Source organism: Pezoporus occidentalis, unplaced genomic scaffold, assembly GCF_034315485.1.
Source record: "Pezoporus occidentalis ecotype Australia unplaced genomic scaffold, CSIRO_AGI_Poc_V1 ctg214, whole genome shotgun sequence".
Classification (NCBI taxonomy): Eukaryota; Metazoa; Chordata; class Aves; order Psittaciformes; family Psittacidae; genus Pezoporus; species Pezoporus occidentalis.
In genome coordinates this window covers 181,943-194,558 of record NW_026914007.1, presented here as the reverse complement: position 1 = coordinate 194,558, position 12,616 = coordinate 181,943, and the positions used below count along the sequence as shown (strand labels likewise).

General features: G+C 39.0%; 1 protein-coding gene across 1 annotated transcript; it reads right to left on the bottom strand.

Moving 5' to 3' along the window:
• Positions 1 to 303: 303 nt before the first annotated feature.
• On the bottom strand, positions 304 to 12,616 carry TMEM9B (TMEM9 domain family member B). The gene is made up of 5 exons (XM_062619824.1): positions 12,429 to 12,616; positions 10,547 to 10,638; positions 6,507 to 6,615; positions 5,349 to 5,483; positions 304 to 1,469 (listed from the first exon to the last, which is right to left on the bottom strand). The coding sequence occupies exons 1-5, from the start codon at positions 12,555 to 12,557 to the stop codon at positions 1,314 to 1,316; spliced, it is 621 nt and encodes a 206-aa protein (XP_062475808.1). The 5' UTR covers positions 12,558 to 12,616; the 3' UTR covers positions 304 to 1,313.

The window sequence follows — 12,616 nt, the reverse complement described above, 5'->3', positions numbered from 1 at the left end:
TCCCATGCTACTCTGTCCCACAGGCTATGGACTAAGCAAGCCAAAACCACACCTAACATACAGTACTTTCCCTTCCACACCGGAGCTGACAATTGAGCAGGACAATAATGTAACTCCATATGCATAGCTAAATTAAAAAAACATTTTTCAATTAGCAATTTGGTGAGCCCATCCTTCCTTTGCCTAAGCACTGACCAAGTGGTATTTCTACTCTGATGCATTTTCAGAGAAGTGCTTTTATAGATGGATTTTACATGTAGGGTAATGAGGGAGGAAAAAAAGATGACATACAGATAGCATACATCCAGTTTTCAAAAATCAGTTTTATCTTTAATTGTTACATTCCAAAGGGGATATATGAAAGTCATCTAGCAACCATATACCTCTTGAGAGATAAGTACAGAATCACAGATACAAAAAATACACCTAACTCTCAAGATGACAGGTGCTAGAGAAAGTATGTGCCTTACACCATCAATCCAGACAAATGCAGGAAGATTTTTATAATAAATATTTCATCATATACTAACTCCTGAGACTTTACCCATGAAAAGAAAGGGAAAAGATCTTTTTTTTTTAAAGAGATATCATACACATACAATATATTAAGCTATTAAAGCAAAATAGAACAAAATGCCAACACTGTCTTTATATGCACTGCATTTGAGTTTATCTACATCACAGTACGTTAAGTATGCAGCTCGAAGACTCAGTGTTCCATTTAACTTTCACCTTAAATCTGCAAACATCACTTGACATACAAGCATCTTGAAAGTATAAGTGCAAAGAACCAGATGATGAATACAGCCAATTAGGATTTCATCCTCTGATATGAAAGATTCTACACTGCAAGATTCAGATTTCCCGTACCTAGCATAAGTCAGCAGAAAATCCAAGTATATTTACAAAAGGTCTTTACATAAAGTGATTACTGATTTGCAAGTAATGACTGCGCTCCCAGGTACTTTTTAACCACATAAATAGTAGAGAGAAACATACAGTTAAAAACACCATAAATCACAACTGTAAATAAGGTACCACAGTGGCTACCCAAGATATCTCAAGGTTTATTTTCTTTTCAGTTTTGTTAGTAAAAGCCATTTGAAAATGTGAAGATCTTAGCTTTTGGTTAATCTTTTAAAATTGCTTCCACTCCAGTACATTCCTTCAAAGTTCAAATACTTTTTTTTTTTTTTTTATTAATAACAAACCATTCAAGAAAACCCTTCTGAATTGGCAGGATCAGGAAGACATAAGTCAGCTCTTTCAATTAGTTCACTTTATTTCCCTGGAGTTATCTTACTGAGACACAATTAACTCAGCACAACATGACGGTCAAAGACAGATTTGCGTTGCTCTTGGACCTGTAGCTTCCAACGCTGCTGAGCATACTCCACTTTGTTCAACACATTGGCGCGGCTTCGAGAACGAGCCAGCACATCATGTGCATTTGCAAAAGGCTGGTGATCCTGGAATAGCAAAAATCATTAGTTTAGATCTCAACAATTCCACTGAGCAATTACATTAGTCATCTTCGTAGTTACATTCCAAAGGAGGTGGGGGTTGTTTTGGTTTGTTTTTTTTAAGTAAACAAGCTGTTTCAACAAGCTGCCAGTAATAATGACCCAGCAAGTTTTTGAATAGTTAGAACTGTACTGCAATTTCCCATCCAAAGTAACTTCCACAGGTTTCCCAAATAAACCAAACTTCATAGTACTGTCAAACAATTATGTGCTGCCCACAGACCCCACAGTGAACTGCAAGATCAGAACCACAGTCTTGCATCCATAGCAGCTGGTGGGACAGAAGCCTAGAACAGACCCAGGAATGAGGAGTTTCCTGTTATTGTCCCGAATGCACTCCACTTGAAAGCTGAATTAGAGTCAGTTCTCTGCCAGCTCTTGGCCATTTACCATCAGGCAGTTCAAGATGTTTATACACAGCTTCTATATAAAACCAACACACTCTGATGTTTACCAAACTAAACCTATTGTACTGAGCTGTCTAAAAGCACAGTGTCAATACAGCTGTTTAAGTGTCAGAGCTCAACAATAACTGAGTGCTTGTTTAATATTTACTCTGTTTTCTAACAGTACCTGCAAAGCTTTATTTTCTTATAGTAAATATAATCAGGTTATAAACAGTAAGAGTTAGAACTGAACTTATTTGGCTATCAAACTGTTTTGGACAAATGTCACATTGCTAAATCTATGTCAGAAAGTATCATATATACAATGCATAATGAAAAATAACATAATTATGTCCCATATTAAATAACTGACTTCTTTGCACGTCTACACCTTTTTTTTTTCCCAGAACACTTTTGAATACATTTACATTAATGGATACTTTATTTGTAAATAAATTTGTACTGCGTAGAGTAGCTCAATAATATTTCTTAGTAGTACAGAGATTATCATTAATGATACCCATTGAAGTGATGCCTACAAGTCCCAAAGCCACACACGAACCTCACTGGGCTAAGAAACACGCTCACAGATAACAAGAGAGAATCCGTGACCCACAGAGCTATAGTGTCATAATAAAAATACATGCAGTTGGATATACCTAGAACAGGCAGGTAACAGGTGGCAAATCATTTAAATCACAGGGAAACAAAATCATGATAGCAACACATTTCTGCCATAAAATAGATAGTGGGAGTGAAAGCACAGGACAACCTACATGGTGCTGGCTTCCCTGATAAACAATCTCAGCTCAAAAGTCTAGGTCCTGTCGATTTCTATGTAGACAAGGGGAAAAAAGAATTTAAGAGAAAAGAGGTCTGTGCAAGCAGCTTACATTCATCGGTTGCCACTGCCATTAATGGGCAATGAAAAAGAGCAAACATACTAGCTTGAAATCCAGCAACAAAACTGATGCACAGAAAGTGTGACAAAGATCAACACCCCAAGGACTTGCAAGAGGGAAGGCAAAGATGGGGATAAGTCATGAGGGTCCTTAAATTATTTCATGTTCACTGTCACAGAAGGAGAATAAACAGGAAAGGACCAATATAAACGAGAGCAAGGACTTGTGAAGTACTTTTTGTTCTGAGCACTGCTGTAGATAAAAGCAATAGTGACTCCACTAACCACAGTAACAAGGGTCACAGTAACAGTTACAATAAAACACAAAACTGGTTAAAATGGATCCAGATTTTAAGGTAAATTCATTCTGCAGTTAACCTGAGTTCTGCTACAGAACTTATTTCACTTTTCTACCTACTATCAGAAGATTCTAACCCAGATTTGGAGGTATTAATATGATCCATTTAAGGTATAAAATAAAGGTACAGCATACAGTACAAATTCATGTTATTCAAGTAGTAATCTGCTCAATCTGCTGTAAGAATGCAGACAGAAAAAGGGTCATTCAAATCCCTCCTTTAAAAAAAACAACCCAACAAACAAAAACAACACACCAACAAAACCAAAACCCCAATATCCTCTTAGAAGTGACTGGGAAATCTTAAGATGTCGATACAAAGACATCTGGAATACATCTCCATGTAATATAATACATAAGGAAGTGCAGAAATAGTGGGGCATAACAGCAGTAGTATACCTCTGTTTAAAGAACCTTCAATTTCAGACAGTGTTAGCTCAAACTTGGCTAACAATCCCACATTTATGTTATGAAATCAAGGTAAATAAAGAAGACACAGCTGATAAAAGCTATTATGCTTGATTTTGATTACTTAGTATGCTCCCCCAACAGAACAGAACACCTTTGTAAGTCAAAATGGCTGATGTGGCTACTGTTGATGAAAAATGGTAGAACTAAAGTATATGCTTTATTAGCATATACTCAGTTTATGTTAATTCAGAATATGCTCAGTTTACTTAGCAGTGATGGCTGTCACTCCAAAACCAGAAACAACTTGGAGAAGCTGAGCTCAATTCACATTAAAACCTACAGATACACAGCATAACCGACCATAGCATTTACCAGTTTTGATACAGTCAGATCTATGAAGCCACCAAAACAACAGGTAATGGAAACTACAAGACATTTTAAAAGATTTTAAAAGTCTTGCCATCATAACTTTGTTTCACCAAGAATAAATGTATTTTTCTCCTCCTATTAACTTCCTAGTTATTTGAAGGAGCCATGAAAATATTATTAACAATTTTATTGCAAGACGCTAATAAAAGTTTAAAGTCTTTCTGACTAGCTCTCATTTACTTCAACAGTAATAAAGTGCTCATGTCTGCTGGTTAAGCAGACAGCAATCTTCCCATTTCATATGCTGGTTTTGGTTTCAAAAATTCTTTCTAAGGTTACACCACACCCAAAATATGCTTTATCAGTAAAAGCAGTGCTGCTCAAGGGCTCAATACTGAAAGTACACTGATGCTGAGACTTCAGAACTGTTTTATCAGTTTGTGTGGTTCAGCACTGACACTTCACCACCAACCCAAATGCCATTGTAGAAAACCTTCCTAATGGTACTTTATGGCAACACTCTCCCAGGCATGTAGATTCATCAGGTTCAGATACACACAGATTCATCAGATGCAAAGCCAGTATTTTTACACTACTCAAAGTCCCCCTTCAATACAAAATGACCTACTTCTACCAACCAGTATTCCTTATCCACACTGACCAGTTACTTAAGTGTTTCCCTCTTTCCAGCATAGTTTTATATGGTCTCATAACCCTTTCTTGTAACAACTGAAGACAATTTTGTTTCATTTTTATTAGAAGTCAAAACCACTATGTTGAAAATTGGGAAGGCCAGTAATGACAGGAAACTAAGTCATTAATGGACTGCTTCCCTTTTCCTGCCCCAGAAAGATTGTTCTGATCTGTTGGAATATACTGTCACATTCTGGTTCCTAGCGGTAACATTAAGACATTATTTCAGCATCTGTCACTATTTTACTTCATTATAATAATTTCTTCTTAAATTTCAGCATGAACAAATTCAAACTGGATCAATAGCAGGTGCAATCCTTCTACCTTCTTTTATAGAGAGAAATCTAAGTCATAAGCAACCTGCACAAACGCAATCACTAGCATGACTGCATGGATCAATGATACTTAAGAAGTTGTACTTCCTACATAGCTTGCCTCCATTCCTACTCTGCTTTTTCTCTGAGAAAATGATCTGTGTCTAGAGTTGGGATAACTGAGGGAGTCCTAATCTTACCACTTTCTAGGCCAGTGAAAAATGAAAGAGTGGCTTCACAGAAGTCATCACACAGCCTTCATTTCCTCTCCCTTCAGGAAAACCATTTACACTGCTTGCACAAAAAAAGCTGCTCATCCCAAGTATTTATTTAACAACTAGCCACCCCAATCTTTAGGTTAACTTAAGTACACAAGCACGCTGGTGAACTCACCCCAATATCTTCATCACTTTGTATGAGCTGTGAATGTCCAAAGAGACGTCTTTTCAGTATAGGTTCCACCAGTGTAAGGTATACCATGTACAGAAGAAGTAGGCCCAAAATAGACAGGTATATGATGATTGTAACCTACACAATGCAAGCACAGTCAGAATTGTGACATCCCCTCATGATCTCTCAGCAGGAAGCAAGGACCAAAAGTACATGCAAAGCTTGTGATGAGCCTGTTGGTTTTGGTAGTGTCACTAGATGACTTAAAACCCATGAATGCAGAAAAAACACCAAACTATGACTGGATATTAAAAGAGTCTGGGGCAGACAAATTATGGCTTGAAACAGTTTCTCTTAGTGAGGCCTTGCTAAAAATCTTATGATATTATGCCATCCCCTCTTAAAACAACCTGGTATTATAAATCTCACCTCAACAACACAACTGTTCAGTTTAGCCATTAAACTGGGATGACAAATTTGAGGGCTCCTGCATGTTCTCCATTCTCTAGCATAGATCTGCATTCAAACAGTCACTAAGAAAAATGGGAAGGGAAAAAGAAATAACAAATTTCTACAAGACCAAAAATAGGAGCCTCTGTTACAAAAGAAAAGACAGACTGTACAATGTATTCACACCAGCTTAGGGCTCAACGGCTCCAACAGGACAAAAATATATATTAGCTATATAATATAAGAATATAAAATATACATAAGATATATAAGATATATAAAATATAAGAATACAGAAACCAGTTAGGGCAAACACTAACAATTTTGCTCTTTTTAGTTTGCCAATGTACACAGAAAATTTATAGTAAGCGAGACAGCTAAATAATGAGAGGCCTTCCAAAAATAATAACGAAAACAAAGTCCAAAGCTTGAAAAATATAGCCTAGAACACTCTGAATTTCAGCAAGGTATAAAACCTAATCTCAAAAATGGGAATCTTCAATAAAGGATCTCATGCCCGCTCTTTCAGCCATAGCTTGATGCTGTTGTTACTACTCAAGATAATTTGTGAGCAACCATAATGAAAAAAAGTTACATCTTAGGGCGCTTTAGAAACATTTTCCCTTTAAGAAGAGTATTTATCTAAAAGACAGACATATTTACTAATTGGTTGAAGTACTTAACTTATGCCAACAAAATTACATCATTTACCTTAATTGTGACAGAGCTTCTCTCTTCATATTTGCATTCGCAACGTAAACAGTATGCTTCTACATCAGGTCCAGGGACAGGCATAGGCTCAACCACATGAAGACAGTCACTGAAGATAGACAAAGTGCCAGGTCAGTTTTGAGCTGGTTTTAGCTAACCTGTTTTACTACGCATGCAGACCCCAGCTGAATGAGCAGAGAAGCCACCTCTGCTTAAGGTAAGCTGTTCTAAATTACAGGCACTCAAGATTTAAAAGAAACAAATAAATCACTACTCCACAATTATTCTACTTAAAAAATTCAGCTATTGACAATCTGCTAAACAAGTTTTAAGACCTTTCTTAGCACAATGCTTTTTCAGTGAAAGCTTTAAAGCTGTTAGCATAAGAAGTCCAACGATTTGAATCCCAGCCTGAATGCATCATTTGACACTGTCATCACAGAAGAAACTAAATTCCAACTATACAATTCTTTATTCATCATACTCAAAAGAGCCTTATTCTATCATTCCAGTATACAAAGAGAGATTAACCTCTCTTTGGTGTTCATGAACAGAAGTTCTCTTTTCTTGTCATAACAAGTTACAGGCATTGAAGAAAAAATAAATAAACAAATAAAAGTCGGATGAGCTGTTTCTCTAAGCAACAACACAATGAGTTAATACCATTCAGTTTTCAGCAATGGACGCAGATGTGAAAGCACAATGTGGCTTAAAAGATTACAAATGTAAGTCAGTCCTGTGCCAAAACGCATGGTTGACAATCATATGGGCACTCTATATCATAGCACTGAAGTCCAGCTGCCATGAGACAATTGCTGTCACCAATAACTTATGTAATTTTGGTCTTTTTGCTGACTCAGGTTGGTTGTTCAGAGCTCGTACGCCAGAGCTCCTGCAGAGCACCGAGAGAACAAAAATCATGTTTCACCTTTATCCTGGTTAATTCAGTATTAGCACAGTCAGAAACAGGTAATGAAAAAAAAACCCTGAAATGGCAGCAGCAGTTTAGGATTCAACACTCTTCTAGACTAGATTACAATACATGGCCAGCCACCAACTCATCTCTTCTATTTTCTTTTTATTTCTTCTTCATAACTAGGACTATTGAGTGTAAAGTGTAAAGTCAGTCTCTGGAGTAGAGCAGAAGGCTTGTTTTCCCCATTTATTTGAAAGTAAAATTACATTCTCTGTGCAGGAGGGCACCATTCAAACTTCAAAATCCAAAATACATGCAAATTATAATCTATACAGTTTCTGTTCTTATGATTCAAAGCTTGCATCAATATGCTGCACAGGTATGGTAAAAAGCTTGTATGTAGCTTAAGTACAGCAGTAAGTCTGTTACTTAAGTAGATCAAATATTAATACCAGCATTTTTTTTTTCCTCCAGTTCAGTGTTTCAAGTTGCTAGGAAGCATACAGTCTATCAGAACCTTAGAATTTTGATGATGTGCTTCTTTGGACTGCGATTCTATGGCAATTTTAACGGAAAACATAGAAAACGTTGATCCCTTTCTAATGGATTTTCCCACTTAACTGCCTCTACATTACCACCTTCTCTCTTGCACCTACAGTAACAGCATGAAGGAAGCAGCTCTTCCAAGGAAAGCTAGGCTAGTCAGAAGGGCAGCTTCTGCACAGACAGATTTCCAGTTCATTCAGCTTGTAGACAGGGTGTCCTCCCTCCTGCATGTCCATGACTACTACTGAAGTTGGCCTCTATATACAGCAATATATTCAAAGTACAACAAACACCAGCACTTTTGAAGTGGGTTCCTTACCCTTTAGGTGCTTATGCATCACTATGCTTGCTAGCGCACTGTTCATCAGGATAGGACTGCCTGAAATAGTTGCAAACTACAGAAGGATGAACAGCTTTTAATGGTGTCAAATCACCCCAGCCCATACTGCTGTTAGCATAAGGCACTGTTTGTCAGTCTGAAGACAAACAACTCGCCACTCCAAGTGAAAGAACTAGAGCATCTAAATAAGAGTATCTTGATGTACATTATAGATTCAACATTAAAAATTAAATTTTCATTTTATGTCTGGACAAGCCAGCAGTAAGTGGTCATTATACTGTACATAATTCATAAAGACACTAAACATTGATCTGGCTCATCTCACAGGTAACTGGGCTATAACTGATCAAATACCTAAAGGATGGTGCCCATCAGCCAATTCTATTCAATAAGTTACTTGCAGTGATGCAGAAGCTAAAATATGGCACTAAATTTGTAAATTTTATTGCACATAAACTAGCAATCAAGCCTTTTAGAAGTGTCAAGAAGACATGTCAAACAGAAGATCAAGCCATAAAATGTTCCCCACGTAAGAAATTATCTCAACACAAGGATGGAGCCAGGCTCTACTCAGTGGCAAACAATGATAGGACAAGGGGTAATGGGTACAAACTGGAACACAAGAGGTTCCACTTAAACTTGAGAAGAAACTTCTTCTCAGTGAGGGTGACGGAACATTGGAACAGGCTGCCCAGGGAGGTTGTGGAGTCTCCTTCCCTGGAGACATTCAAAACCCACCTGGACACATTCCTGTGTAACATTATCTAGGTGTTCCTGCTCCGGCAGGGGGATTGGACTAGATGATCTTTCGAGGTCCCTTCCAATCTCTAGCATACTGTGATACTGTGAAGATTGGAAAATCAATTTTTGAGATACTATATCCATCAGGGTTTCTCACAATAACTTTAGTCAAGCCTTGAAAGATAATTTCTCCTTCAATCCATACCAATATTGATTTAAAGGAAAACACAGTCTTTTCTGCTAGTAAGGCACATACTACACAGTACCCACTAGAAAAAAATAAAAATCCATTTTCATTTGCAGAGTGGTAATGAACAATAAACCCAGTGATACTAATACTCCAAATTGTCTGCTGTAGCTGGAATTCCCCCAGAATGCTTCACTGCTGCAACTTAATTTGTCACAGCAGAACTAATATGGTTAAGTTAATCATGTGGAACAAAAATAGTAATTTTGATTGGACAGTACATTTTATGTTTATTGGTTTAGATTGAAATTTACAGTGTTACTCTTCACAGTTCTCCAGTAACTAATTTAATAAATCAAGGCACAGCACTACACATATCTGTATTACTAATGTTATTCCTATAATTATTTTTGTGGGCCTCCTCCGGGGCATGAAATGTTCATAATCAAGATGCCAATCTGCTGCTACTTGTCAGACTGAAAAGTCTTTTATGAATTCTGAATGTAACTGGAGAAGAGTCAATATATGAAGAAGTATGTCACGTTTTTATAGGCTGACCCAAGAATCTCTGGGTACTTCCAACATCAATGCAAGTCTACAACATGATGTTGTATTTGTATGATTTACACAGACAATGACACTCAAGGTAAAATTACACAAGGGAGCTATCCACATGTAACAAATCACTGTCATCGCCTTTTCTTCTCCAACCCCTCATCCCTGGCCATGCACATCAGTTCTCAGCTTGGAGTCCAATAAATGTTATAGCTGGCCTAAACAATATAATAGAGCACACTGCTGGGACACAGAGATGTAAGACCTCTCTCTGAAAAAAAAATGTGTTGCTAGATGGCTCAGGCCATGTCATATAACTGCACTCTGTTGCTGCAACTCCAAGGAACAGAAACCTCCAGAAACAAGTCTCTAAATTCTAGTATGCGTTTCAAGAGTGGAGAAAGAGGAGACAGTACTCCCAAGTGCTAGTTCCATGGCCATGCTCCCTTGCCTTTGTGCCATTTCAAATCACTGAATTCAAATTACAGCACCCACTTCCCTTTTTCTAATTTCAAGTCTAAATAACTAACTAAACATGGAAGCAAGCAAACAAAAACAGAAGACAGGCAAAAACTCCTGATTTCAAGCTTGGTCCCTTCCTAGAGCTGGATTCTGAAGTACCTAAAAGTTCCAGTAAGTTATGAAAGAGGTATCATTTCTCTTGGTACTACCATAGGAGACTCACATATAATCACTATGGTACCAGTCTTTTACTAATAAGACTCATAATAACTTTTTATGCCACACACACTCACCAGTCTTTCTGTGAAACATTTTTGTTGTAAATATGGCCCGAATGGTCTTTGTAAGGTGGGCAGATGCATTTACATCGGACATCCTCAGAATTCTGTAGAGTAAACAACATGCTTAGAACAAATTATCATCAGTAACTGTAAAAGGATATAGAAAGCACTCCTTACATAACACCTGAAATATTTAACACAACCTACTTGCAAGTATCTTTGAATAGTCTTACCCAGGATCTCCTTCAAGTTTAAGAACAACCCTTCAAAATTACTAAGCATGCAAAGCAACTTGTCAAGTAACACTATTGTTTTAGATAGCAAATGCATTCTTCACAAAAACAAACCCTGGAGTTTAAGCTCACTCTTCTTTTAAAGAAAAACAACATTCAGAAGCAACTGATGTTGATATACTTAACTATTCAACTTATGAAGACAGCTGTATAACAGATGCAGTGACAAGCTTAAAATTAATGAAAGAATATTAATCCCAAATGGAGGCTGTCAAAGAAACCTCTGCACGTAACTCTGTTCTACCTGGCCACAAGAGAAATAACCCTGTAAGAAAAACTACTAGAGAGACTAGTACAACCTACAGTCTTTGTCTCAAACAGCAGCAGGATATTGTAAGGTAGGGAAAGCAAGTACAAAACTGGAATTGCAAACAAGGGCGTAGTAAGTGTGCAAGATTACAGAAACTTGTATAAGCAAGTTTTAGAGAAACAAATTTAATACCTGCAGAAGCAATAGGCACTGCAGAAAGAAGTGAGGAGAATTAACTGTTATGAAAAGTGAGAAAGAAGTAGCACCCCAAATTAATATTTAGATCAGTACTGGGAAAATTGAACTTCAGGAAAAGATCACTTTGTGTAGTATATTAAAAGAATTCTTTTCTTCCCCAAATTTCACAGGAACAGAAAACCCTATGGAAAGAACAGAGATGTCTGGCAATGGGCTATGAATGGAAGCATCCTCAAATACATACCAAGTCAGAGTAACATATTTGAGTAAATAATAGAGGATAAACGTGGCTTATCTAAAAATACCAGCTACTTTCTTACAGCCTTACAAAATAACATCTCAAGAAGTATCGGTCAGTTGGAAAACTTTTCTCCACACTGAAAAATCAAGTCAGTGTGACACTAGGTGGGCACAGGTCAGTTGGAAAACCTTGACTGCACTAGTATATCAAGTCACTTGTGGTCTCTCCACAGAAAACCCCAAGAGCTGATTATCATTAAACAGGAGAAAGTTCAGACATGCAGGTACTTTGACAACAGGAAAGACTTGTACTATTAGGAGACACGAAGTTCTCAGTCAGTCACAGAGTCACTAAGATGACAGTCCCAAACATTAACACAGAAGGACCCGCAGCAGAGCGTCTGGGGACACTCAACCGGGTCAAGGCATCAGGAGCCGACAGAGCCGCCGCAGGCCGGGTGAAAAGAGCTCGCTCAGACCGCGGAGCTCCGCGCTGAAGAGGCAAGACATGGGGCTGACCCCGATCACAGCACGGGCAGCCACAAATGCTGCAGCTTCACCTCCAGCGAGGCCCTTCCAGTGAATACGCGGCCGTCGGTTGTAGTTTTGGTGACGGCTGCTCGGGGGACCACGTCAAAACTACATAAATTGCTACACTTACACGGCTGTCGCAGACAAGGGCGACACAGGGCAGCCCGGTCCCGCTCCTCCGCCTGCCCCACGGAAAGCACCGAGCACCCGGCCGAAACCACCAGGCCCAGCCTCCATCTAAAGCAGGCTGAAGCGGCAGCGGCAGGGACGGGGGCACAGAACGACCGGGAGACACCGAGAGACCGGCGGGGCGGAAGGCCCCGATAGCGGGAAGAGGGGGCGGGAAATACCACTGTGACCCGTTCCCGCCCGCGCCGCTCACCTTTGCCTCGGCGCCCAGCCCCGCCAGGGCAGCCAGCGCCAGCAGCCAGCAGAGGCCAGCCCAAGCCCTGCCGCAGGCCGCCATGTCGAACCCCGACCACTTATTGCTGCCTCCCCGCCAGCCCCACATCGCCCGCCGCCATCACTTCCGCCTTCCGCCGGCCTCACGTGAGGCGGCGTCCGGCCGCG